At 44.5% G+C, this 25,090-nt stretch overlaps 1 protein-coding gene across 1 annotated transcript in view; it reads left to right on the forward strand.

The window, feature by feature from the left end:
• Positions 1-25,090, forward strand: part of STIL (STIL centriolar assembly protein) — a 310,496-nt gene that overhangs the window by 16,720 nt on the left and 268,686 nt on the right. The window contains exons 4-6 of the mRNA XM_085602678.1: positions 1,775-1,890; positions 10,949-11,136; positions 24,423-24,670. Coding sequence (XP_085458804.1) covers positions 1,775-1,890; positions 10,949-11,136; positions 24,423-24,670 — 552 coding nt within the window. The remainder of the gene's footprint in view (positions 1-1,774; positions 1,891-10,948; positions 11,137-24,422; positions 24,671-25,090) is intronic.

Genomic DNA, 25,090 nt, shown 5'->3' on the forward strand with positions numbered 1-25,090 from the left:
AGAAAATGCGGACTCCCCTTTCTCTTCAAGCACGCGATGCTATTGGGTAGAACACATCCGCTTTATTTTTGTGCAGAAAACCAATTTTTCTCATAGTAGGGCCCTTCGGAAGAATTTTTTTTGTTCTTTCTGAAATGACGGAATCTCTTAAAAAAAAAAAAAAAAAAGTGCAAAACGGATTTGCACTGATTTCTCCCGAGACGGTAGTCTGTGCAGGGAGGGGTACAGGTGGAGGATGGGGCGGCGAGCCTGGCAGGGGCTGCGGAGAGGAAGGTTAATGGCTCCACAACGGCAACGCGCAGCATCTGCGGCCTTCTCTGGGGCTCTATTGTAGTCACAGACAGAAGGTGCTGAGGCTGAGATAGGTGCATGCAATCACTTCACAAACCTTAACTCGCACAGGTGACATCAAAACACCCCCTCCCAGCTGATTCTTGATAGCACTGGCTCTCTTCACTAGAACATAATTAATCATTATGTGCCCTTATCTTATGGGCACCGTGCAAATATGACTTGAGCCCCTTAAAGAACGTGGACGGTCTGCACAGCACAGCGCAGCGTAAGTGCGTCACATAAACAGAGTGCATAATCAAAAACCTTGTGTGTGCAGTACGTTTAACTGCCCTTCACCAACAAGCTGGCGGCATTGTGTGGAAAACCTAGTGCGTTCCAGCTAATTAAGGCGAGTGTGTGATGCCGCGAGTGAGAGATCCAATCCTGGTGGGCGGGGCTAAAAGGAGACCAGGCGGCAACAAGGAGGGACTAAGAAGCCTCCTTTTCAATGGTGAGACTGCATTTTGCATGCAGGACGACACCAGCGAATGAGAAAGATGGGCGGGGCTTCAACTCCGCCTCCGAGAGCTTCGGAATCTGAATTGATTCCAAGAAGTTCTCGATGCTGAGAGCAGCGCATGTGCTGCTTTCGACACGAGACCTAAAAACGGAGTCAGTTTAAAATTTGTCTTAGCCCGCGCTGGTTCTTAATGTGGTATTTCCTTGTCTTTTGGTTGTAGGTTATAGGCTGTGCAGTCAAACCATGTTATTAAAGCAGTTAATGGTATTGTGTTTGTAACACATGGCTTGTCTTCTTGAGAAAACTGCTGTGTGGTTGCTACACACTTTTTATGACCGTAATGAAGGGGTTATACATGGTAGGTTTATGTTAGGACGTTGGGTTACAGTTGCAAAAAGAAAAAGCACAGGTTCCGGCTCAGGAGGCACTCATTACCAGCCATTGTTCCAGTACAGTTTGCATACTCACAAAGTCTTGAGCAATGCTATGTGTGAAGACTTCGAGGCTTATTTACAAGCCTCTTGCACCACCGGTACGTCTCTCTTTTCCCCACATTAAATGACGTTCAGGGCGTGCAAGGTGCTTGTAAATAAGCCCCAAAGTCTCTGTAAGTGGTATGTAGACAGACAGGACCGGGGGAGTAATTCATGCTCTGTGGGTGTTTATTTGGAAAATAAGCTTTGGAGGGAGGGTAAATTCCAAGGAAACTGATAACTAGAAATTCTTATCTTATCTTGTATTGTGGTAAAACTGATTTTCATTGAAACAGAAATGGCTGGCGTTGTCGCAAAGTTCCAACTATAATAACAAAACAGTTGTTCTTTTGTAATTGCAGCATATTGATGTTAACTTTATTCTGGTGGAATGTTTGAAGCATTGAAAGCCTAGAGGGGCAGCTGGGGTACATGGTTGTGTGTGTAGATGTGTGCCCTTCATTCAGTTGTGATAAAGGAATGTAATGTTTTATTTTAATTTTCTTAGGAATCCTAGGTTGCTAGTGCTGGAAAAAGTTGTGCGTCTAGCCTATCTTCATGCTAAAAGTGAAAGGAAGAAAGCATCTTCATGTTTTTTGCTTGGCTCTTTAATGGTGGATGAAGGTATGTTTATTTAAGTTGTTAAAGGACCTGTCAATATATTTTATTGTGTAACTTTGTAAAGCACAACTTACTTGCTCTAGTCTCCTTAAGTATGCCTACATTCTAGCTCTTAAGACACTTTGGGCCCGATTACGATGCTTTCGGAAATCATTCCAACCAAATCCATTTGGGAATGGTTCCTGACCGAATCCGACCGACAGTTTACGATGCATCTGGATGCTTCCAGATTTGATTTGGTTGGACTCCCATTCACTTAATTGGGAGCCTATCCAACCGAATGCATAGGCTTCCATTGAAGGAAGGGGAAAATCAGGCGCCCTGTGGCAGACACTTCTGGTGGCTGCCACACTGTGCGTGGCTGGTAAGGGGGGGGCTCATGGGTACTCCCACGGGCCCAATTGGGAAGGCTTTGGGTGCAGGGGGTCCTGCTACAGGCATCAAAGTCAAATTCTGGCTGCCGTTTCGAGTCAGACTGCATGATTTGGAAATGCTTTCCGAATCTAGCGTCGTAATCGATCGTTCGGAAACTTGGCCCGTAGAGACGTAAGAGTCTGCTCAGTCATTCCGAATGCCTTTGGTTTAGAATATTCCTAACGCCTAACTTGCATCATAATAGGTCGGTCGGAAACCTTTCCGATTTGGTCAGAAACTTTTCCAATTCGTTTGGAAAGACACTTTCCTGATCTGGACAGAACAAATGCAGTTAGGAGGCCTTTCTAACCGCATCATAATTGGCCACTTAGTAGCACAACAAGCAAGTGTGCTTGGAAGATTTATTGTCCGTTACTAAATAAATAATGCAGTACAATATGGATCCTACCTCTCGCTTCATTATCAAAATGACTTGGCCAGACAAGGCGGTGGTCCTTCGATGTCACATTGTTAGTTTCAGCATTAATGCGGGTAAATACTCACTTGCCGAATCATTATGAATGCAGAATCTAGCAGTCAAGGCTTCTCTGCAAGCTAAGCAGTCTTGAACTAAATAGAATAAAATGAGGTTGCAATCCTTGGTTCAGCATCGCTAGTAAAATATTTTTCTCCTTACCTATGCCATTTATCCTTTGGCAAAGTGTAAGCTGCACAATCGTGCAATTTTCCCTTTTCCAGCAGACCTCAATTTCACGACCAGAAACACATGATACTTATTTTTTCCCTTATGAACACCTAGGCAGCTTCAGCATCAAACCACTCCAAGCAATATGTTTTGGCCATCAGTGGGGGTGGCATCTATGTGCATGGAAGCTGTGCAGATATACCAGGTTAGAGTGCCAGATATTGCCTTTATATGACCCTGGTCAGCAAGGTGCCAGGCTACATTCCCTGCTCAGTTCTGTGAGGGAGAGCGTCTCTTGCAGGATAATATACATAATGTTGATGTAGGTGAAGTAGTCTGGTCTCTCCTGACAATCTGATCCCTTATGTAATGAAAGTGTAAGTGACTGACGTATTAGTAATTCTGTTGCAAATGCATCTCCAAGTAGAAGAGCCAGGTCAAGCAAAATCCAGTGGTAGTGATCCTCTGCTGTAGCAAGAGCAGAAAGTATATTGTATAATAGGATCAACTCTGCTTTTCTACAGGAAGGAACAATGCAACAGTATAGATTTACTCCAAAAAGGGAACTGGATCACATAGTGTTTCAGACGGGGTCCTCTCAAAGCATGGCACTCGAGTCGCTGAACCATGTTTTTTTTTTTTTATGCGCTCCTATTTTAAATGCAGCTGTTGTTGCAGCAGTATCCTGTTGGCCCTGAGGCCGACGTGCGAGAGGAACACAGAGGATCCATGTAGTTGCTGATTCTTAAATTGAGCTGCTGGGCTAGCATCAGCTTGCTTCCAGCTAGATTGTTGAACACTGGAGGTGCTGGGGAAAGGTTTATGGGGATTTTTTATAGCGTTTCAAGACTGCGATCATGAAGGCAGTATCCTTTACCCAATTAGCCCCTAATCTGCCGCCACAGCAGCAGGGCTTGGAGGAGCCAGCCAATGGTGGAAACTGACAGTCGGGGTAGCGCTAGCATCTCCCTACTGTTGTAAAACAGTGGAGTTATCGATGAGCTGTGTAAGGATCATTTGGCCCCAGTGCAGTTGTTCTGCTCATTGATATTAGGCGTGTGATCCAAAGGTGGGTAGTAGCCTCCATTCATGAGTACTTGCCAGACGGCGCTGGTGTCCATCCAAACAATTATGTAATTTGTCAGGATTTCCTATGGCCGCTGCAACATCAGAGGTAGACTCTTTGTGTGCGGGTTAGCCTGTCCGAGGCACAAAAAACTTTGTGCTGGGCCGGTCTAATTGGATAGAATGAGGACCATTCAATGGACTGATTAATGCCAGCTTGATATTCTTCACTCACAGAAGACCATGACATCCCAAGCGGCTGGCTTTTTGTTTTTTGTTAGAAAATAGTATTGGAAACACTTTGGAACGGCAACGGAAGACCGAAGTCTTCAGGGAAAAATGATCCAGCTCTTTATTTCTTGAGTGAAGGAAGCATACACCTGAAAAGTGTTGGGTACAATCGTTGAATGCCAATCGACACCCCTCACCCTGTATCCAATCCTCATGCATTTGACAGTAGCCATCAAACACCACCACGAACGGGCACGCTCGAACTGTGAAGACTGCTTTGAAAAGAAACCCCAGCACACTTCCCTTCTGACGCTTGTGTCCCCTCACACCGGTACGTTATGGCAATACAAACACGCGAGCGCAATTACTTTAGCGCTCGCACGTATGCAACAGTGTTGTAGCAAGTGAAAGTACTGAACAGTTCTGCTTAACATCTTTGTTGCAGTGGACAAACTCTATTTCTGCTGCATTACCTTGCTATTGCGGTGGATGTAAAGTCAGTACACCACATTGAAACAAGAAAATCATTCTTTTGCTCGCTTTGTTTCCGTTTTTTTATTATTTTTCTTTTTTTACAATTGGAACAATATAAGAAAAGCCTCTCTCGTACACTGATGTCCTACTGAAAGTTAAACCATTCTGTACCGACTTGTTTCACTTTGATCGGTGCTCAGGTAGCATAATGCTGTGTCCCAATCCACGAACAGAACTGGGAGACCGTTGGAACAGGGACAATGCCCCCTTTCCAACAGTATGTCTAACAAGTTGACCCCTATTTTGCAGGGATTGGCATTTGCGGGGAGAGCTGGGCCTCTTGGCCACAATTGCCCTCCTTACCCATGGCCAGATGGAAAACCCACTGGATCATCCGGGATATAATTAAAAATAAGTGGGGCGATTCACCCTGGGCGAGGGCTGTGACCTCACTCTATAAAAGTTTTAAAGAGGGGCAGTTTAAGGGTATTTGCCTCCAATCTGAGACCTATTGGATGTCCGGGACATTTAAAGAGGGGGGGGGGAAATGACAATTTCTTCACATTTGTCATAGTTGATGGCCACACTGTTCAGTTCTCTGGGTCAGCGGGTAACCAGGGTTCCCTACGGACCGCTTGGCGTTTCTGAAAACTAGAGAACCCGGTGAATCCAGGGTGGTATAGCCAACAATATTTCCTTACCCAGAATTCCCTGCAAATGTCCAACATTGACTAAAATCGTTCACTTTCCTCACATTTCTTTGAAGAAAAGTTCTTAGAATCTGAAAAATTGTTACCACCCACTGGTTCTGATAACAAGCATTGGCATAGCCAATAGGTCTCGCCGTTGGGACCTTCTAAGTGGTTAGTCGTGCAATACATTATCCTGTGTGCTGTCCCGCCATGGATTGAAGCATTATCAGACTTATCTGCACCACTTTTGCCTTTACTATATTATGTGGCAGATATCTGATGTATTTCCGGTTTGAAATTACGTTTTAGCTTGCTAGGTCAGCTTGGACATTTGGTCTTAAAACTAAGCCAGACCCCTGGCTCTGCTATGCTCTTGAATTCCATGGTTTTTACAACTCTGTCAGAATTACATTTAATGAGCGCAAAGGATGAGGTTCCTGTCATTATAACATACCAACATTCCTCTATTAATACCACCTTCGGAGATTTAATTGGGCCGGGTCCGTCTAGGTCTCGACCTGGTAGTAAATAAAAATGAACATCGTGTAGGTCTGCAAATAGCAGAATTGTATGTATGTAGCGTTTACTACTTCTGACTAGTCGTTTAAGCGCTGCAAAACGAAATGCACATCTCAAATGCTTTTACGAACGCCAGATGTAGGAACGCGTAGCTGGGGCCCTAGGCGGCATAGCCACCGGTGCATCTGCCGGGACACCAGGCGGAGAGGGAAACCAGATCTGTTTTTGCCTTCTTTCATACTCTGTTTATTATTTCACGTTTCCGTAGTTGTCTCCCCAGCTGCCCCAATTTCCCAGGAGAGGGCCTCGTCTCTTTCCATGATATAACACCCCTACTACTGCATTACTACAGCTTCACCTACACTACAACAACAGGTAGGTACTTATATTTCATTTACAGGGCACTTTGCAAATTAATACTTCTAAAAACCTCATACACAGCAAAACGACTTACACCTGCCAAAGGCGAGACCTATTGGCTATGCCAATGCTTGTTAAATCTGGACATAAAAGCATATTAGTTAAAACCATTGACATGAGGAAACTGTTAGAAACCGGGCAACCGGGTTAGCAGTCACCAGGTTACCAGCACAGTGGTAGCTTGGCTCGAGCGGTTGGGGTCAGGCACCGTGTTAAGCGTACGTCACACCCTCACAATAACCATGCGTTCATCCGTTCCAAAAACGACACTACACCGTAAAAATTATGGAAGACAAGGTGAAAATATATATGTCTTTATCTTATTTTCTCTTAGTTGCATGTTTCATAACATAAATACAATAGGATTTTTCTACAAAAGAGCAGGTCAAATAAATAATGCTACTTTGGAATTTCAATAAATAGGTTCAGGTCATCATTAAGCAAAGAATAAATAAATGTGCAATAAATATAGACGGCAAATAAATATAGACAGTCAATAAATACAGTGCAAGAATAAATTAGTGGAAGACAATAAATAAAGCACCCTCAATAAATAAGGTAAAACAATCAATGACAGTTACAGTTCAAATCATTTTCATGAGGTCACTTGGTCTTACTTTGCCCATACACAACTTAAGGACACTTGGATGGCATGGGGGTGTCCCACCTAGATTGGTCAAGGCTGGGGCCTAAGCTGAGGCAGAACAAGGGTAACCTAAAGATCTGGCCCTCCAAACTACACAGGCCCTCACAGATGTCACTGCACCAGTCTTAGTTCACCCCTGGCACTCCCAGGCTGGTTCTAACACCCCTCTAGCCCCTAGAATGGTCTTTTAGGGCTCCACGGGGCCTCAGACGCCCCCTCTACCACTTACTGTCCTTTTCAAGATGATCGGCTCCGCCCGGCACCGTGTCGATGTCGCTGGGCGGTCTCGGCTCGCTGTCGCTGGACGGCCTCGTTTCGATGTCGCCTTCCGGCGTCGCAGGGACTCTGACTCCCCACTTCCTGGTGTCTCCGGAGTGCGATCTCCACTCCCGACCTCCGGCGCGCTTCACCTCAGTTTCCGGTGACTCCGGTGGGCGGACTTCACTCCCCCGTCGACGCCTCACCTCGACCTCAGGTGACTCCCTCACCTCGACCTCGGGTGAATCTCCACTCGACCTCTGGCGGCTCCGGGTACGACGTCTGCTTTCTGTCAGCGCCGCTTCTCGACCTCAGGCCCCAGGTCTCCAGGCTTCTCGACGTCAGGACTCCAGGAGGACACTGCTGAACAGGTCAGGAGCTTGCTGTACTTCCTCTTCAAGGCCTGTTCCAAATGTTCCGTTCCTTAAGATGGTTCTTCTGGTCTTGGTCCCACACAGGGCTTTAGGCTGGGCTTGGTCAGTAGGGACTAGCATCAAGGGTGGGTTTCTGGACCCCACTCCAAGCACTGGTTTCCACCCCTGCTGCCTTACTTCGACCTCCTTCTATCTCTGTCCTCTCTCCTGTCCAGTCAGATGCCAACTGCCCCACTGAGATGGCCTCCCAACATTCTAAACTGCCTCTCACTATCACAGGGTTCTAGAATGTTACAGAAGGTTCTGGAAACCTCCAGTGGGTTCTGGTGATGTCACAGGTGACAATGGATGGCCACCATTTTGTGTCTCAGGCCCTCAGACAGAAGTTCCAGGGGTAGGGAAAATGGCTCCCTGACCCTGCATCAACACTAAAAAGTCTGGTGGTTCCCAAAAAGGAAAAATTATAACAGGGTTTGAGGCAAAAGTGGGACAAAATAAATAATGATGAGGAGGGACCACCCAAAGGGCTGACGGGTCTAACAGAAACTATAACAATATATAAACCCAAACCGTTGCAGTATCACTTGTACTGCGGTGAAACTCTCAAAGTTTAATCTATTAGAGAGTGTGCCACTATGTGAGGGATTCAATTTTTGTTTTATTTTTAAGTTTCCCAAATTGCAGTCTTTGTATGTCAGGCACCTTGACGAAAAGATACCCAGCTTTTATAGTAAAATCTATATATAGATATGGAGTTGATTGACAAAGCTTTTGGTGCATGCATGTATTGCTCGTGTTCAAATAGCCTTCTTTACGTGTGTAAAGCTGTTTTGCTCTTCATAAAATGTGATTTTATACTTGTAAACGGCTTTACATCATGAAGATGTTTGGGTGACTAAATATGCTCCTAGGGGCGGCGAGGTGTGGAGGTTTAGTGTGAGAATAGCTGGAATTATGTGGGCATCCACTAACGTATACATTGGTGGTTATTCATACACGTGTTGCAGACCCATTCCACCCAGGAAAGAGAAACGTTTTACTTCTCTGAAGGGTAGGAGTAAAACAGTTTCACGAACGTTCATGTGGAAAAGAACACCGTGACAATTGGTGGGTGCGAATCGGCTTCTCTAAGTGAAAAAATATTTCCCATGTAGAGGAAGAGTAGAAAAGGTGCGGCTGCGCGCACAGGAGGCATTTCACCATGTGCCATTGTACACTATTTACAGTTATTCACTTACAAACGCATCTGCATGCTCACATTCCAGAATTCTGCGGTTTTCCAGGATTGTGCATGGAATCCTGCGACTGTCGCAGCTTTCCTGGTGATGATAATTCAACTTGCTGGGTTCTAGCTTGATTCTGCTGGAAGTTCTTTGAAGTGGAGTTCTTGCATGTTACTGTGGACTGGATTTTTAAGTTCTGCCTAGTGCTAGGAGATTGGTGATTTCTAAGAGCACCATCAGTGAGGCCAAAGAAGCCGGTATCACATTATTGTGTTTTATCTCGGCGGGGTGCGAATAACACTCATCTTATCGTCTGCCACAGTCAACCAGTGACAATGGGGCAGTGTGTGGGGGGTTGTGGGGGGCGCGTCTGCCAGTGTTTTAAAGGGGACGCCTCCTTCTCTTGTCTACAAACTGTGTTGGGCAGAGCGAGGTGCAATACCTCTGATTGATTTCAGTTTCCTATACCGCCCACATGAAAGGTATGATTTTGGGGGTTGTTCCCCCGGAGGGTGTGTGGTGGTGCTAGCAAAAACAAGTGATCAGCAAGGGGTGGTGTGGGCAATTGACCGCATTGGTAACTGATGGATCTAGGGTGAACGGATCTTGAAAAACAAAAACTCGCACATGCTTGAAAAAGACATAGAACTACAATCCTGCATCAGCCGCGGATCACACAATGACATGGTTGGTCGCGCTCGCCAACATATAAAGCACAGGCAATGAGGCCTTGTGGTGGATTCATTGCATCTTTTACATCCAGTGTTTCAGCCCAGTTAACTAAATTGCTTTATCCTAGAGGCTGTTAACGAATTCTGCCCCGGAATACATGAAAAAAGGTATCCCAGCCCCCACCCCGTGATCAGTCAACTCTCTGTGGAATTGGCCAGGATAGGTGGCGAGAAACTGGGTCAGTCCCGGCGAACCCGGGACGCCCGGTCACCCCAGAGTGACCAGAACTGAGTCATTCTACGAAGGCCTCACATGAGCGGGACAATGGGTGAACATCCGAGGGACAAGGGGTGTACATCCGGGGACAAGTGGGACCAATAATGATAAAACCCCGGCCTCTCTCCCGAATGCCAGTTTCCAGTTAATTTTTTACGGTGCTAACGCTGCGCTCATTTTACTTAGAAATGGCTTTATGACTGAATAGCACTATGAGGTAACACCAACGGCAGGCAGAGCGCAACAAATGCCAATAATCTGATTAAAAGAAAGTTTTGAGTAGTAAGAGGCCACTGGGGATAAACACGGTCTATATAATTTCAAATAAGAAAGACAGGCGCTTAGTTTAAAAGCAACATTGTAATAGAAAATAAAATCAAACACCCCATATGTAGACGAGGATAAGCCGCAAATACCTTATCTGTTGTTTTCTGGCAGATCTAGTTCAGCTCAGGAGCGTCATCTAGCGGGCAAATGGAGCATAGCCGCTTGTGGCTGCAGGGCAATGCTTTTAAATAAGGCTTTCATAAACGTGTTAAATAAACAAGCCTCGCGGTAAAAGTGGGAGGGGGGGGGGGGGGGGGAGTGTGGCCAAGAGCACACAAAGCATTTCTCTTGCGGGAGCGAGCCAGGGGCACCATGTATTTGCAAGTGAATTACAAACGTGTGGTGTCAAAGCTTGCTCCCGCAAGGAAATCGCCAAACGTGCACGCCTTGCCATTGAAAGCAATGCAACACGTGCACGTTTTTGGGACACAAACTGAATTGGTGGCTAAAGGTCTTTTTCCAAGCATGCTGCTGCTAGGAGACACCTAAAAATGGTTCCCCCACTTGTGTGGCTAGGCTGATTACCAGAGACAAGAGCGGACCAAACCAGAGACCGTGAGCAGGCCACATTGACTTCAGATGGTCAGTTTTCATCCCTTACACCTCTGTTTACCCCTCACCCATTCTCAGTTGCTACGGATCAGTTTCACGTTTTGTCACAGTGTTTTCCTTTGTGCAATTTCTGATGTTTTTACAATGAAACCGAGTTTTTGATTCTAACCAGTCTTCAATGCTGCTATATCTTAAGTATTATGTGCATCTATTCAAAACATAAAATGTGTATTGCTTGTAACTTTCTCCTTTTACTGATTTTTACCCCATAGATGAAGAAGGTATAACCCTAACTGTAGATCGCTTTGACCCTGGCCGCGAAGCAACTGGTTGTGTGGGTAAAGTCCCTACTGCAGCTCCTCCTGGAGATATCGTAATCCCTTGTACAGTGAAAACTTCAAAACATTCTTCAGGAGACATCACGTGGCATACATCTGAAAACTCTAGTGCCACACTTAAGGTGATACCAGAGAAACATGTCTATTATGTTATCCTTATGTTACATTTTTTTGAGAATTATTTCCCCCGAATTTTTGAAGTTTGTTCAAATTAATTGTTCAGTTTGGTGGGCACAATTAATGGCTGTGTGCTACCTTTTTATTAACTTTTCGGAATGGTATGTTACTATACTTTAGAATTATTCGACATTTAATCTTCGTTTATAGACCTGATGTGGTATAACCAACTTGTTGAATGCTGGAGTGGCTTTAACCCCTTCCATGCGGCGCGAATTCCGCCGCGGTGCTGACCGTTTCTTGCGCGGGCGGGCTCATGACGGAACGGTTCCGTCATGAGCACAGCTCAACCGACGCTCATGACGGAACCGTTCCGTCATGAGCACCGAAGGGGTTAAAGTAAAGAATGTCTTAAATGTAAAATGACATTTTTGAAAGTAAATGTCAAACTCTATATGCCGGTTAAATTAGGTAAATTTGATTTGTTTGTTCTATTTAAAAGGAACCAATTTTATATTTAAATAAAGACTGGTGATTATTATTTAAAAAAAAAAAAAAGGAAATGAAGCGTTTAGAGAAGTACATTGTGGAGCTGCAGAAACATCACCACCTCCCTGAGAGAAGCCGCACCCCATGTGTCACAAAATGGCAGCTGAAATGTCATTTCTTTCTGGTCACAGAAGGCAGAATCCTTGATCACTGGGATCTACCCTCAAAACTATTTTTGACATGTTTATATTTTTTTAATTCTTATTTTCAACATGTGAGGTTCCCAGTTTCCCTTCCTGTACCATGCAAATATATGTCAAGGAGCCTAATGGGTTCTACAAATGAAGCCTGCTTGATCTGTTTCACTTTTTGTGAAATAAATATGATGGCACACCCACGAAGAAAAAGGAGGAATTAAACTTGGGGTAGACAAATGTGAGGGTAAAAGGTGTCCATGCAAGAAAAGTAGGAAGCGAATCCTAGGGATGAACCTGTATTTACATCAGCAAAGTCCACTCTCCGTAAGAACATCCCTTTTGGGAGATATGAGGACATGTTGTGAGTATTGCTGCCATTCATAATCGGCTTTTGAAGTGTTTAGCATCACTGTGCGCTTCTTGAAATTCTGAGATCTAGGTTGGCATTAAAGATACTTTCAACACCAAGTACTTGATGTTAAGGACTACTATAACCGCTGCAACTTCTAGTGACACCAAAACCTCCCTTGATGACCTTCCCTCCCTGCACTGAGAATGATGCTAAAAAGCCTCCTTCAACGCTAGAGTTGTCTTTGGCATCAAACTTTGCTGATGGTAAGCCAAGTCCCGAGTTGTGTAATAATTTCCAACTAGCCCTGTTCATCCATATATGCCCTCTAAATCTGTTTTTCATCCATTGAAACGTTTTCTAGTTTAACCGCTGACCTTTCTACACAGCCACATACACAAAATTGCCAATCCGGGAGGAATCACTTTCACTTATGCAATCTGAACCCCAAAGTTTTAAGAAGGGAACTTATAAGGATGCTTCATACGTGGAGGGGTATGTTTTACATCGTTGATAGGAAATAGCCTAAGAATCCAGAGTTAAGGAGTTGCCATAACGGTATCCTTCATTTCTGTGTGCGCGTGTGTCCTAGGCTCTTCCATGACTCGTTGTTTCCTTTAAGTGTTTTACTTCAAATCTTCCTCTTGGGGGCAAAAATGGAGGAAAAAGGAGCATTTTGTCTCTCGTATATGCATTGCATTCATATTCCTATCCATTTGCACTCTTAAATGTATAATTGTGAATTCCTTTGGGAATTGGGGCCTGTGTTTTTGCTCTGAATATGCATTTACTCCACCGATGAGTCAGTGTCATGAGCACTTGAAGATACCCCCAAGCCTGTCATTGTTACTGAGCTCTGACTGTGGACTGAAGATATCTTGTTTTTAGCTTTGTCTTTGCTCTCACAGTCTTTCTGTGTTCTCGTCCATACTCTGGTTCTCAGGCCGCACTCTGTGTAGATGTAGATGTTGCTAGGTAAGCAGGCCTCACCCTAGACAACCCTTTATTTCTTCTTGCTGCAGTAACACTTAACTTTCCAGGCCTACTCTTTCCATTGATGTCGCTGATTTGTTGTTGCGGCCCCCCGACTTTTCATGGTCTCTAACTCTGTACTGTACTTGTACCATGGTGCATTCATATAGCTTGTGCTTCCAGCGTTCAGAAGGGAAAGCAGTTTGCAGTAATGAATAGTTTGTCTCCTAATGCTCTGACGCATATGTGAGGAGACTTCAATAATCTACATCCCATGGTCTACTCGCAGCGGAAACTATTCCGCTCTTGGCTATATAGGCACAGTATAAGTGCCTTGCTGTAATTTCAGTTTATTGCCCCTGTGTGACCCCTTTTTATTGCTCACCAATACCAGAGAGTTTTGGCCCTTAAAGCCCACAGGACCTACTTTGGACTATTTAAGTGCTGAAAAACGTTCATTTAGGCTTCATAGTTCTTCTATATTTTCTCTAGAACTAGTCCATGGGCACGCTTGTGTTATGGGATTGATTGGGAGAGCCTGCATAGTTGTTTCCCTCTCTACACCTCCAGTGTTACATGTTTGGTAAGGACCGTGGAGAATACACACTTTAGTCTCCGGCTCAGTCTTTGTTTGCATGCTGTGATTTTTCTTATAAGTTTCATGTTGCGTACTTGGTGAGATTTCCAGGCCACATATGTAAATGATGTTGGCATTATACCTTCAGTCATAAGCTCCATCTTTCCTCAAATGCTGTGGATGTTGTTGGGCTCTCAGCGCTTACAATTTACTCTGTTTGGTCTCACTATCTGTCTTGCTGTCATGCTGCTGTTCTCCATTTAATGCTTGGAGACACCCCTTTCTTATCTTATGTGGCAGATAGCCCGCTCTCCCTAAACTCCAGGTCTGTCTTTACTTTCATTCCTTGGTTCCTTCGTTGAAGTGTGCAATAGCAGCTCGGTTCTCACCTACCCCAGCCACCACTGCTGCTGTTGGGCCAGAGAGAGTGTCCTTTCACACAGCAATGAGGAAGCAGCAAGGTCTATGACCACACACTGGTGCAGATTATTGACTTTCTGAAATTCCAACAAGTTTCCAGAAGAATGACTGTAAACCTACAACAGCCGTATTTCACTGACCTAATCCTAGCACACTCTTTGCGTTCCATGTGTAGAATTGCTCATTTGACAATCTACTAAAAGTGCAAAATCCACTTGCTAAAGCTTTCAAAAAAATGTTTCCCAGTGAAAAATCTTTCTCCCTCGTGCAGAAACACCTTTCTCTGCATCCCAGCCATTTCAGTGGTTACTTTTCACATTGGAAACGGTTTGCATCTGCTTTCTAAGGAATTACATTTATGAATATCTGTAGAGTGCACCAACTCAATCCACATTCCAGCTCTTCCAACAGCTACTTTTAAACTAAACTTAAACTTGAGGAAAATCTGATTCATGACATCTGGCTCTAAAAATCATAGTTAATTTAATTGTAAAATGTAATTGCCCAGCCACTGTTGCAGCACTTGGCATAGCACACCGATTTTGTAAGCAAGGAAGTGGAGGCAGAAGTTAAACAAAGTCCTCTCTCTTTGTGCTGCTGCTTCATCCAACAGCATTTAATCTTCATGCACAGCCATTTGGGATCACTGTGAACCTTAAAAACAACACTGCAGACTTTGAAAGTCTGATACCCACCTTGTATTACAATGACCACATACTGGTTACCGTCATCAGGGGCAACTTCTACTTTACTGGGGCCTAATGCAAAACCACCAGTGCTTCCCTTCGAGAACGAGTTGTCCCAGACTCTCAAAAACGTGGCCAAATTGACCATTTTCTACAAAAGAAAACCTTAATCCTGAACTCCATCAAACTACTGCCCTATGTCAATTTTCCATAGTTTGGTAAGACCCTGGAAAAGGTGTCTCGCTGCAGCTTACTAACTGCATCAATTCTAGATTTCACCTTCCAGATACAAGATACAGCGACAGCTGCCATCTTGTCCTGCTTGACCTGACAACAGCCTTCAATACCAAAGATAAGCTGTCCTATGTTCATTGTTTATTTTTTATGTTTTCTTAGTGTTTTCCAATCCTTTTGCAATCGGTGCTTATCAGGATTTATTCAACTGCCTTTTCAGTGATTGTTATAAAGCACACATTTCATTTAAAGAAGCAATGCTGGGTATGAGTTATCTTCCCATTGGCAGTGTGTGCAATGGACATATGTTAGGCTGTCTGAAGCATAGAAATCCCGTGCATTGTAGTCTCACTCGCATTTCGGGCCCTTCACCCACATATGATCACCTCACACTCACTCTGTCAAGACACTGTCTGGTTTACAGGACGATTAAAGGATTAAAAAGTATGGGTGTTGCTTTCAATTTCCTGGACTCAGTTGGGGGCCATTCATCTAGTCATTACTGTACATGATGTCATTGTATGGGTGGTCAACCCTGGCAACCGCGTTGCACCTAGTGTAATCTTTAAAATTCTGATTTACACCAGATTAATATGTATCCCTGCATTTTAAATCACCTGAATCTTGATACTTGAAGCATGTTCGTAGCTTCTTGTCTTCACTCTTGGCCTGACCACATTAATGCCTTGCTGCGGTTGTGTGGTCATTCATAACTACTATGTGTCCTCATGGCAGTTTTGCGCTTTAATTGTGCTCAGACCTTTTAACAGATATCACCTTGTATTCTAGGGCTTGAAAATTTGCTAATAACATTGCTACTATGGCTTAAAACACCCAGCACTTAAGTGCTGTTGGTTAAAAAAGCCAGGGTTAGCTGATGGTACGGTGTGGAAGCTGCATCAGGTTTTCACAACTATCCCATGATGTGCATAGTGGCAGCACTCGTTTCACAGATACCTGTCACCATAACATAACAGGTGTATTTGTAAAGCGCACGATTACCCGTAGGTGTCCTGGCGCTGAATAACAGATGTTTATTGTTGCCCAACTCAATGGTACTCATTTTATCGACCTCAGATGGATGAAAGGCTGAGTGGACCTGCTGGGATTTGAACCTGTGACCATGAGGTCTAACACATGCCCCTGCAGTGGCTGCTTTATTCCACTGAGCCACCAGACCCAGCATAAAACCTTGCATTAAATGCTTAAAGCCTGGGGTGTTTGGTAGTTGACCTGCTATCAATAGATACTTTTAGAAAAGGAGGCTGATGTATCAAAGGTTTTTACCCATTCTTTGTCTGTGGGTAAATGTGATCGTACATATTTGAAAGACTCCTATGAGCCTGCCATTTCACTAGTCAACAAAATAATTAAACACTGCCCTATGGTCTATTATGATTTTAATATTCCCAGATTCTCTGCAGGGGCTGAATCGGGCTTACAGCTTTCTTCTTAACCTGGAACCTTTAAATCCAGCTCATATAACTGGTGCAAACAAAAAAGAAACAATATTTTAGTGACATCCCTAAACAGCATAAAATCAAGCTTCGTAATCTTAAACCAGTCTTTCTTGCTGCTACCTTGTATACCCCCCCCAGGATACTGCAATTAGCAAAAAGAAAAACATTGTGAAATCTGCAGTTTCGAAAAATCCCACGATGTTTGTGAAAGTAACAGCACGCTTAGTAACACAACAAGCAAGTGTGCTTGGAAGACTTATTGTCCTTTTTAATAAATAAATACGAATGCAGTAGGATAAGGATCATTCATCTTGCCTCTATATCAAAATGACTTGGCAGTCTCACTAATTTGTGGCTGGTCCTCCTTTTATTGGCTCTGCTCTGTTATAAGCCAATAAAAGTCGGGTGAGCAACAGGTTAGCAGGCGGCGGAGGTGTTAAGGTCCTCTGTAGTCATCCTTTGCAATGCACAGGGCCCTCCTCCTGTGCTGACAGGCTCCCCGCCTTTCCCTGCCTTTTCTTTCTTGGGACCTGCTGCCCCTTGATTCTTTATTTTTGCTGCTTTATAGAGCAAACTCGACACATTGATTTTCTTTACATGAGTTCCAGTTACTTTAAAAACGTTTCTCATGCAATGATGAGATTAATTGATGTGTACAGAATCACACAATGTTGTTTCGATGCAGAGACTCAAACCTGGAACAATGGAACACCTCATGCGGCCTATAAAGCAGCCCTACTGTCTCTGCCTACATATGGCTGGTGATAAAGTTACGTTTATTTATTGCCCAAGACAAATGTATGTTTACAACCTACAGATTTAAGTTCCAGTAATGCTACCCCAACGTTTCATCTTAATTTAGGTGGGTAAATCATATTCAAAGTCTGCAGCTCTTGCCTTAATACCACATCCTCTTCTCTACCCTGCAGCCCTTCTGTGCCTTCTCTGTTCTTGTGGTAAACACGCCTCCCTCAACAACCCCAGGACAGTCATGGCACCCCTCTCCTCGCCAACATTGCCCTACTACTTTCGAGACTCCAGTGCACCGCCCCTCCATTTGCCCCCTACAACCCTGCACACCTTGGGAATAGTGGCTATCTGATAACTAGAGAGCAGAGTTTTCAAATTTAAATATGCACTCTCCGGCATCAGGCGCCCTCCTGTTCTGTTGGCATGGTGCTGCAGGACACACTGCCAGGTCACAAAGTGACTTGTCAGTGTCTCCAGTAGAGTCTGGGCGGTATTTTTGTGACAAACACGAGTTTTACCTGACGCTAAAATACTGCAAATTTTGAGGTGTGGGAGCCTACATTTTATATTTTTTCCAACAAAACATGCGCAAAATCCATGATGAAGGGGGGGGGGGGGGGTCTGTTGTGTAACGATGTTACATTGTGTTAGCCCCTTTAGGAAGAAATAAAAAGAACTCCTCTCGCACTTTCCTTTATTTGCATGGCATTTTAGTTTGTGGTGGTGTACATGTTTATCAGTGTTTGTATGTTTGCACTGGTGTGGGCTGTTTACCTTTCAGTGAAGTTTTATCCGATATTAGATCATGTGCAAAGTCTCTCCCTGCTTGATCAGTGCCTCACAATTAAAGGATTTGTGCTAAAGTGGTTTGAATCCTTTTCTTTCCAACTTTTTAATCAACAATTACAGAAGTGCTTGAAACTTATATTAATGTGGAACATTGTTTAATACCTGAAAAAACAATTGTTGAACAATCTAAACATCAAACAATATAAGTCTTCAAAACCAGGCTATCAGATTATTCTGAAAACTTTTAAACCATATATTCATGAATGCTGAATTACCAACCTGTAAAGAAACCAATATTAAAGAAGAGTGCTAGGCATTTGTATGTGAGAAAGCATGTATTTTAATACAATAATATATGGAATGCAGTAGGGGACCTATAAATGAGAAAAATATAAAGTTTACATCATCCCTGGATTGATAATGAAACTTTAACTAAAAAATATATTCTGTGCAGTGTTTAAATTAAATAAGCTAGGTATTTCTTTAAGTTGGGGGGCCACACAGCTACAGTGGCAAACTCCACTTCTCCCAAGGAGACTAGACTTGCTTCAGTGTGTTCCCAGACTTGCTCAGGGTACACCTCTGATCCATTTGTATGCTTGCTGCCCCAGGAGTAGCTGTACTGGGTGCCTTAGGGGCTTTGTTTTGGGGGCAAGCTACAGTTCGGTGTCCTTGCTTCTTACAGAAATTACACCAGGCCTTTAAGGGATCAAAGTTCTTCCCCCTATATGGTTGGGGCACATAGGGAGTAGTTTGGGTCCCACCCACCTGAACAGGTTTTTGGGGCCCTTCGGAAGACTCAGACTTTTTATCTTGGGGATTCTCACCACCTTTCCCCTGGGGAGGTTTTGGGACCACTTTCTTTTGGTCACCCCCAGTGGCTGTCTTGGTCACCCTAGTCTTCACTCAGTGGTCTGCCTTCTTTCGCAATTCTTGGGGAGAAATTAGACCTAGGTCTACCAAATGCTGATGCAACTTTTCATTTGTGCAGTTACTCAATATATTTTCCTTCATGAATAAATTCTACAATCCAGTAAAATCCTGCACACCATGTCCAGCTAACCAACCATCCAGTGTCTTTACTGAGAAGTCTACAAAATCAATCCAGGACTGGGTCTGGGTTATGTGAGCCCCCCTGAATCTAATTCTATACTCCTCAGTGGTGAATCCAAATCCCTCAATCAGAGCTCTCTTCATGAGGTCATAGGATCCTGCTGCTGGCCCAGAAAGGGTCCGAAGCCGGTCTCTGCAGTTACCAGAGAACAGTTCCCACAGGAGTACCCCCCAGAGAGGTTTCTTTACTTTTCTGCTATCACAAGCCCTCTCAAAGGCTGTGAACCATTTGGTGATATCATCACCTTCCTCAAATTTAGGGACACTCCCTTTGGGGATTTTAAGGTCAGAAGTCTCCTCCCTATCCTTATTTTTATTATTGCTGCCACCATTGATGGGTGCTAAACCCATCTCTCTTCTTTCTTTTTCTAGAGCCTGGACTCTAGCTCTAGTCTTTTGGCCAGCCTTGAAAAGCTGTCCTCTTCACTGGTGGGTCCCCCAGTGTTCTCTTTGGTACCAGAGCCACCTGTGTAGTCTCTAGGTGCCCAGATGCTAATCCTTGGATTGGAGGGTATGGGTGTCCTCTCCTCCCTAGGGAATAGCATGGGGGGGGGGGGGGGGCATATTGTCAACCTCCTCTGCTTCCCTTTCCTCATCTGACTTGCCATCACCATGTTCAGATGGGTGGTCCTTGGCATACTCCGCCAAGAGCTCCTGGAGCCCTAGTTTGGTTGGATGCAGGCCCATTGGTAACTTTTAAAAGTTTGCGTAAGGACCTCAATTCCTTGAAAGACAAGTGTAAGTAAGGTGTGAGGTCGAGCTCCTCCACCAGGTCCATGTTATTATTATCACTAACAGCTGGGTTTGTTTGCGACATTCTAACCTGACAGTTATAACCCTCTACCCTGACTATAGTGACTTTTATTTTTCTAAAATTCTAATGGGACTTAGCAAGGCCCTAGCAAGACTTTTAGTAATTTTGGAAAAGACCAATCAGAATTCTAAAGGCAATTTTTAAGAGTTCTGTCGTGTGATCAGATGGTAACCAAGTAGTCCAACAAATGCAAGTTTGTATCCCATCGCTGATCCACCAATGTGAGAAAGAGGCTCTGTATATACTGTTCCTTAATAGGTACAGGGTGTACAGAGTCCACAGTCCCCCAGGGTTTGACAGAGGTTAAAGTTTGGTATAACCTTACTCTCTAAAGTGGTAGCTTGGTCTAGCACTAAGGCAGTACCAGAGGACAGTGTAAAGCATTTGTTGTACACACTCAGTCAGCAAAAGGTTTCACACACTCAATAACTGAACTCTAGGCCAATGGTTTATATATAACAAATATATGCTTGTTTTATTATTTTAGAACCAACAGTGGGTATTAAAATATACTTTCTCAACAGTAGATGTTTCATATAAATACTTTTGCAATATGCAATAGATTTTAGTAAACAGTTACAAGTGGTTGCAGTAGGCAACTCTAGTTTTAAACACAATACATTGAGCTCAATGGTAAATTCAAGTTATTTGCAACAGATTACTTTTTAGATTACTTTTGGAATTCCAGGACTGGATCCTAGATTCAGTCCTTGGTCAGTTCTCAGAATCAAGTGATGAAAGTCGACTTAAGTACTGTAATGATTTTTAACTAATATTTAGTTATTTTAAAAGTTGACACTTAGGATATATTTCAGAGAAAACAGTCAATGATTCCCTATGGAAGAAAATGCAGGTTACAGGTACAGTATGTTCTCGTTACTTTTGTAATCCAGTACTGGGTGCCTAGACTCAGTACTGGGACCTTTATCCAAAACAGGTAAGCAATTACGTTTCCAGAAATCGACACTTAGAAGAAATTTCACAGAAAAACAGTCAATGGTTTCCTATGGAAGAAACTTGAGTTAAGGGTAAGTACAGTTGTAGAGATTTTTCAGAGTCAGTGCTGGGCACCAAGATCCAGCACTGGGAGCTCACCTAAGAACAGGTGAGTCAATTCGTTTTTGTCACTTGGCTGATTATTGGTGAATATTTGAAGATTTGAAAAGTCCACACTTAGAAGAAATTTCAGGAAAAAGCTAGTCAATGTTACCCTATGAGGAAAATAGAGTTTGCGGTTTAAGGGTAAGTACTCGACTGGCAGAGTTGAGGTTCTGGGCACAGACTCTGGGGTCTCCCAGGGTCAGGTAGGTACAGTTGGTTCACCCTCAGCGGCTCTAGGGCGGCCGGGTGCAGAGAGAGTTAGGCCCAATGTTATCCTACGAGGGATGGGGGGGTGGCCTGGTTTGGTGGCTGCTGACTGGCAAGCCACGCGGCTGTGGGAGCTGGGCTCCTGGTCACATACTCGGGGCAAGTGGGGAAGTAGGAAGGAGTAGAGTTTTCACTGCCAGGGCCACTCAGGCGGCTGGGTGCAGAGTGCTTTTGAGCCTTCGGGTGCTCAATGGATTTCAATGGGAAATCTCCGGTTAGGAAAAAGACTGCAAGCTCGGGGACGAGGACTCTTCAGGTGCCACCACCACTTCGAGAGGTAAGTTGGGTAGTTGGAGGATAGGTAGGTACCCCGGGATTGGGCACAGGGGGCCGTGGGGCGCTGCGTGCAGGGGTACCTTTAGGTGTCAGGAAATCTTACTCTCTGTTGATCGCGGTTGGGGGAGGGGGGGGGGCACCTGGTTCTGAGGCTGCAGGCTTCTTCAGGAATGTCGAGGGAGGTCCTTGGGTGCCGGACTCGGGGTCACAGTCGCCGTGGGGTCGTCCTCAAGGTCTTTGTTCACTCCGGAACTGGCCAGGCTCGTCTGGTGCAGAGTATGCTGGGTTCGCGGTTCTGGGCTGCTGCCAGGGGTTAGAGATAGGTTTCGAGTAGAGCCTCTACTCATGGGAGTCCCAGGACCTTAGAGCCAAAAGGTAGCCAGGTCCTCCGGGGTTGGTGAGGTTGCTAGCCACAAGCGATGCCGGGCTTTAGCAGGAGCAGGTTCGAGGGTCGACAGGCCGGTAGGGCTGGGGCCAAAGCAGTTGGTGTCTTCCTCTTTTCAGCAGCTGCAGGGCAGGTCTTCTTTCTTCTTGCTGTTCGTAGTTTGGGATCTGGAATCTGGGGAAGGAAGGTTCAGGGTGCCCCTAAATACTAGATTTAGGGGCGTTACAGGAAGGTGAAGGGTAGGGACCAATGGGTCCCCGTCCTGGGGTGGGTACACCCCCCCCCCCCCCCTATCCTGCCTCTCTCCTGTGGGAGGTGGGCAGTAGCCTAGTCCTGATGGGGTAGGGCTTCCCATCTTCAAGATGGCGAGAGCCCGGAGATGTGCTTCACCTCGCCTACCCACCTGAGGGGTGGGGTTGGCAGGCTGGCACATCCCCTGTCCTTATTTGGGGTTTCTGGCCAAAGCTTCCCGCCAGAGTGGGGGGTTGCAGGGGCCTGGGGAAGCTCACAGAGGCGGCAGGCCTTTGAAGCTTCCCCCTGCCCATCCTGGGGGAGGAGATTTAGCACCTCGCGCAGGATGTGCATTGTTGCAGGACCAGGAGAGCAGGGGCTCTTCTACCCAGGGGTCCAGCAACATATCTGTTGGGTGGCAGCCTAGGCAGCCTCAGAGCAGACGTGGATTTGTAGGTTAGGTTCGAGGGGGCACCTCTAAGATGCCCTCTGGGGTGCTGGGTACATTAAATCCCACACTGGCATCAGTGTGGGTTTAATGTGCTGAGAAGTTTGATACCAAACTTCCCAGTCTTTAGTGTTGCCATTATGGTGCTGTGGAGCTCGTGTTTGACGAGCTCCCAGCACCATCTACTCTTTAAATGGCAGCACTGCACTTACAGGGCTCAGGAATGGACCTGGGCACTGTAGGGGCACAGGGCTCTTGCTCCTGTGCCCACACCATTGGCATAAGGCACCCAGCTAGAGGGGTGACTGATGTATGCCATGGCAGTGTATGTGATGGGCATGGCACACAGGGATGTGTGCCATGTCTACTTTGTTTTTGTCTTGCACCCAAACACTCAGCCTGCAAAGGCAGTGTGTGTGTGTGTAAGGGTACAGGGCCTCTAAGGGTGGCACAAGGAGTGCTGCAGCTCTTAGAGGCCTTCCTGGGTCACAAAGCCCTGGGTACTTAGGGTACCATTTACCAGGGGCTGACATGTGGCCAAGGTTTGCCAATTTGGGTTTGGTTTATTTTAAGGAAGGAACATAGGCCCTGGGCACCTGATTGGCAGGAGTCCAGGGCACACTCAGTCAAAGTACATTCAGCAATTCAGCAAAAAAAAGTGGGGGCATACCATGCAAGAAATATGGCACTTTCTCACACTTCCTCTTCTGGCACTGCATTATAATTCCCCTCCAGTTCTCCACCTTGAAATCAACCTTTAGTGGACCGGACACCCCAACAGTTTTCTCTTGGTGGCACATTAGCTGTCACCGATACATTGGCGACATCATTTTATAAGCACTGTATCATCGTGTGCATTTGCTCAAAACTACAAATATTGCATTGTTTTGGAGTCTTCGTGTCCAGGGTACCTGAAGGTCTTGTATGGATGGGCTACTTTTCTCACTAGCTTGGGTATGTTCCTTGTAAAATGCACTTAGAAGTGACAGTTTTCAACTCTCCGTGGGGTCCTTGATTTTCATTGCCGTACTGTTCATGTGTTACCAATTGATTCCATGTCTCTTGGATGTGTAAGGGCACCACGGGGATTATGGTGCAATTTAAGAGAAAACAAACTTCATAAGACTGCAAGAGATATTACAATTCTTCCTCCAACTTTGGGTGGTGTTTTTATGGATTACTGTTAACTCCAGTTCTTCACCATTCACATCTTTATTAAATACATAACCTGTCCTCTGCAGTAGATCAAACTGTGAAAGCAAATATTTAATTCTATATCACACAGCCTCAGGTGAGTGTCAGAATTGAGGGGGGTTTAACTACTACCCTGAAAATATAGCAATGGTTAGCATTGGGTTAAAAAAAAAATTAAAAAAAAATTCTGTTCTGTTGAATGTTCCAAGTCCTGCACATATGCAGAGCTAGCCATTGTTTATAAATATGAGGGTGCTCTTGATGGAGACTTCGAGTTACCTATAATTAGCTTTTTTTCAAACGCATTTCTATTTTATTTGAACATTTTCTCATATCTTAGTTATTTCAACTGCAGCAGCCTGATGCAACTTTGTTTTGTTTTTTGAAAAAGGAATTTCATTGATTAATGAAGACAAAGTACACTGTTTTCTTGTTAATGCCATAAAGTGTACATTGTTCATAGTCCAATATAGCGTAGTTTCTTAACTTGCCATTTTGTGTACAATGAATCTTTTTTTTTTGTTTTGTTTTGTTTGTAGTGTCTACAAAACCATATATGCAGTAGAGATGCTTTGGATGTTTCCAAATTGCTTGCTGTTCAGGCAGTAATCGTTTATACAGAGAACATGGACCACCTCAATTTTGATCTTCATTGGTCAGCTGTAACAATGGCAAATGTCTGTGAAAGCGTTCCTGTGAAGCCTGTCACAATTATTCCAACTGCTCTGGCCAGAAACTTAAGCAGTAATATAAATATTTCTCAGGTACAAGGGAAGCACAAAAGCGGGTGAGTTTTACATCCGAATTGAATTTGAATGAATTGTTTTCTTAACTGCAAAATGGTGTGGGGGACATTCTTTGATAAATGTGTTTCTGTTCTCCTGTGCTGAAGGACGAGAAACTACTATATAGTTAGTTGTCGTTTGATTACTGTGCAGTACCTTTCATCTCATTATTAATTTCAGTTGTCCGTGAGCGTGGGGTGACGGTTGGCAGTTTTCTGGGATGCTCTTTGGGTATTTCTTTCCTTGAATTGGTGAGACTCCTCATCCACATATATCAAACCCTCTTTGTCTCACACTGTTCACAACTTGTTCCAGTCCTCCCTAGGCAATGTGTGATGGTATATGCAGTACAAGGCAGTCCTTAATTAGAGTATTTGTCTTTGTTTTCGCCTTAAAGTGCAGGATGCACAGCCATTGACACC

Source organism: Triturus cristatus, chromosome 4_2 (genome assembly GCF_964204655.1).
Source record: "Triturus cristatus chromosome 4_2, aTriCri1.1, whole genome shotgun sequence".
Taxonomy (NCBI): Eukaryota; Metazoa; Chordata; class Amphibia; order Caudata; family Salamandridae; genus Triturus; species Triturus cristatus.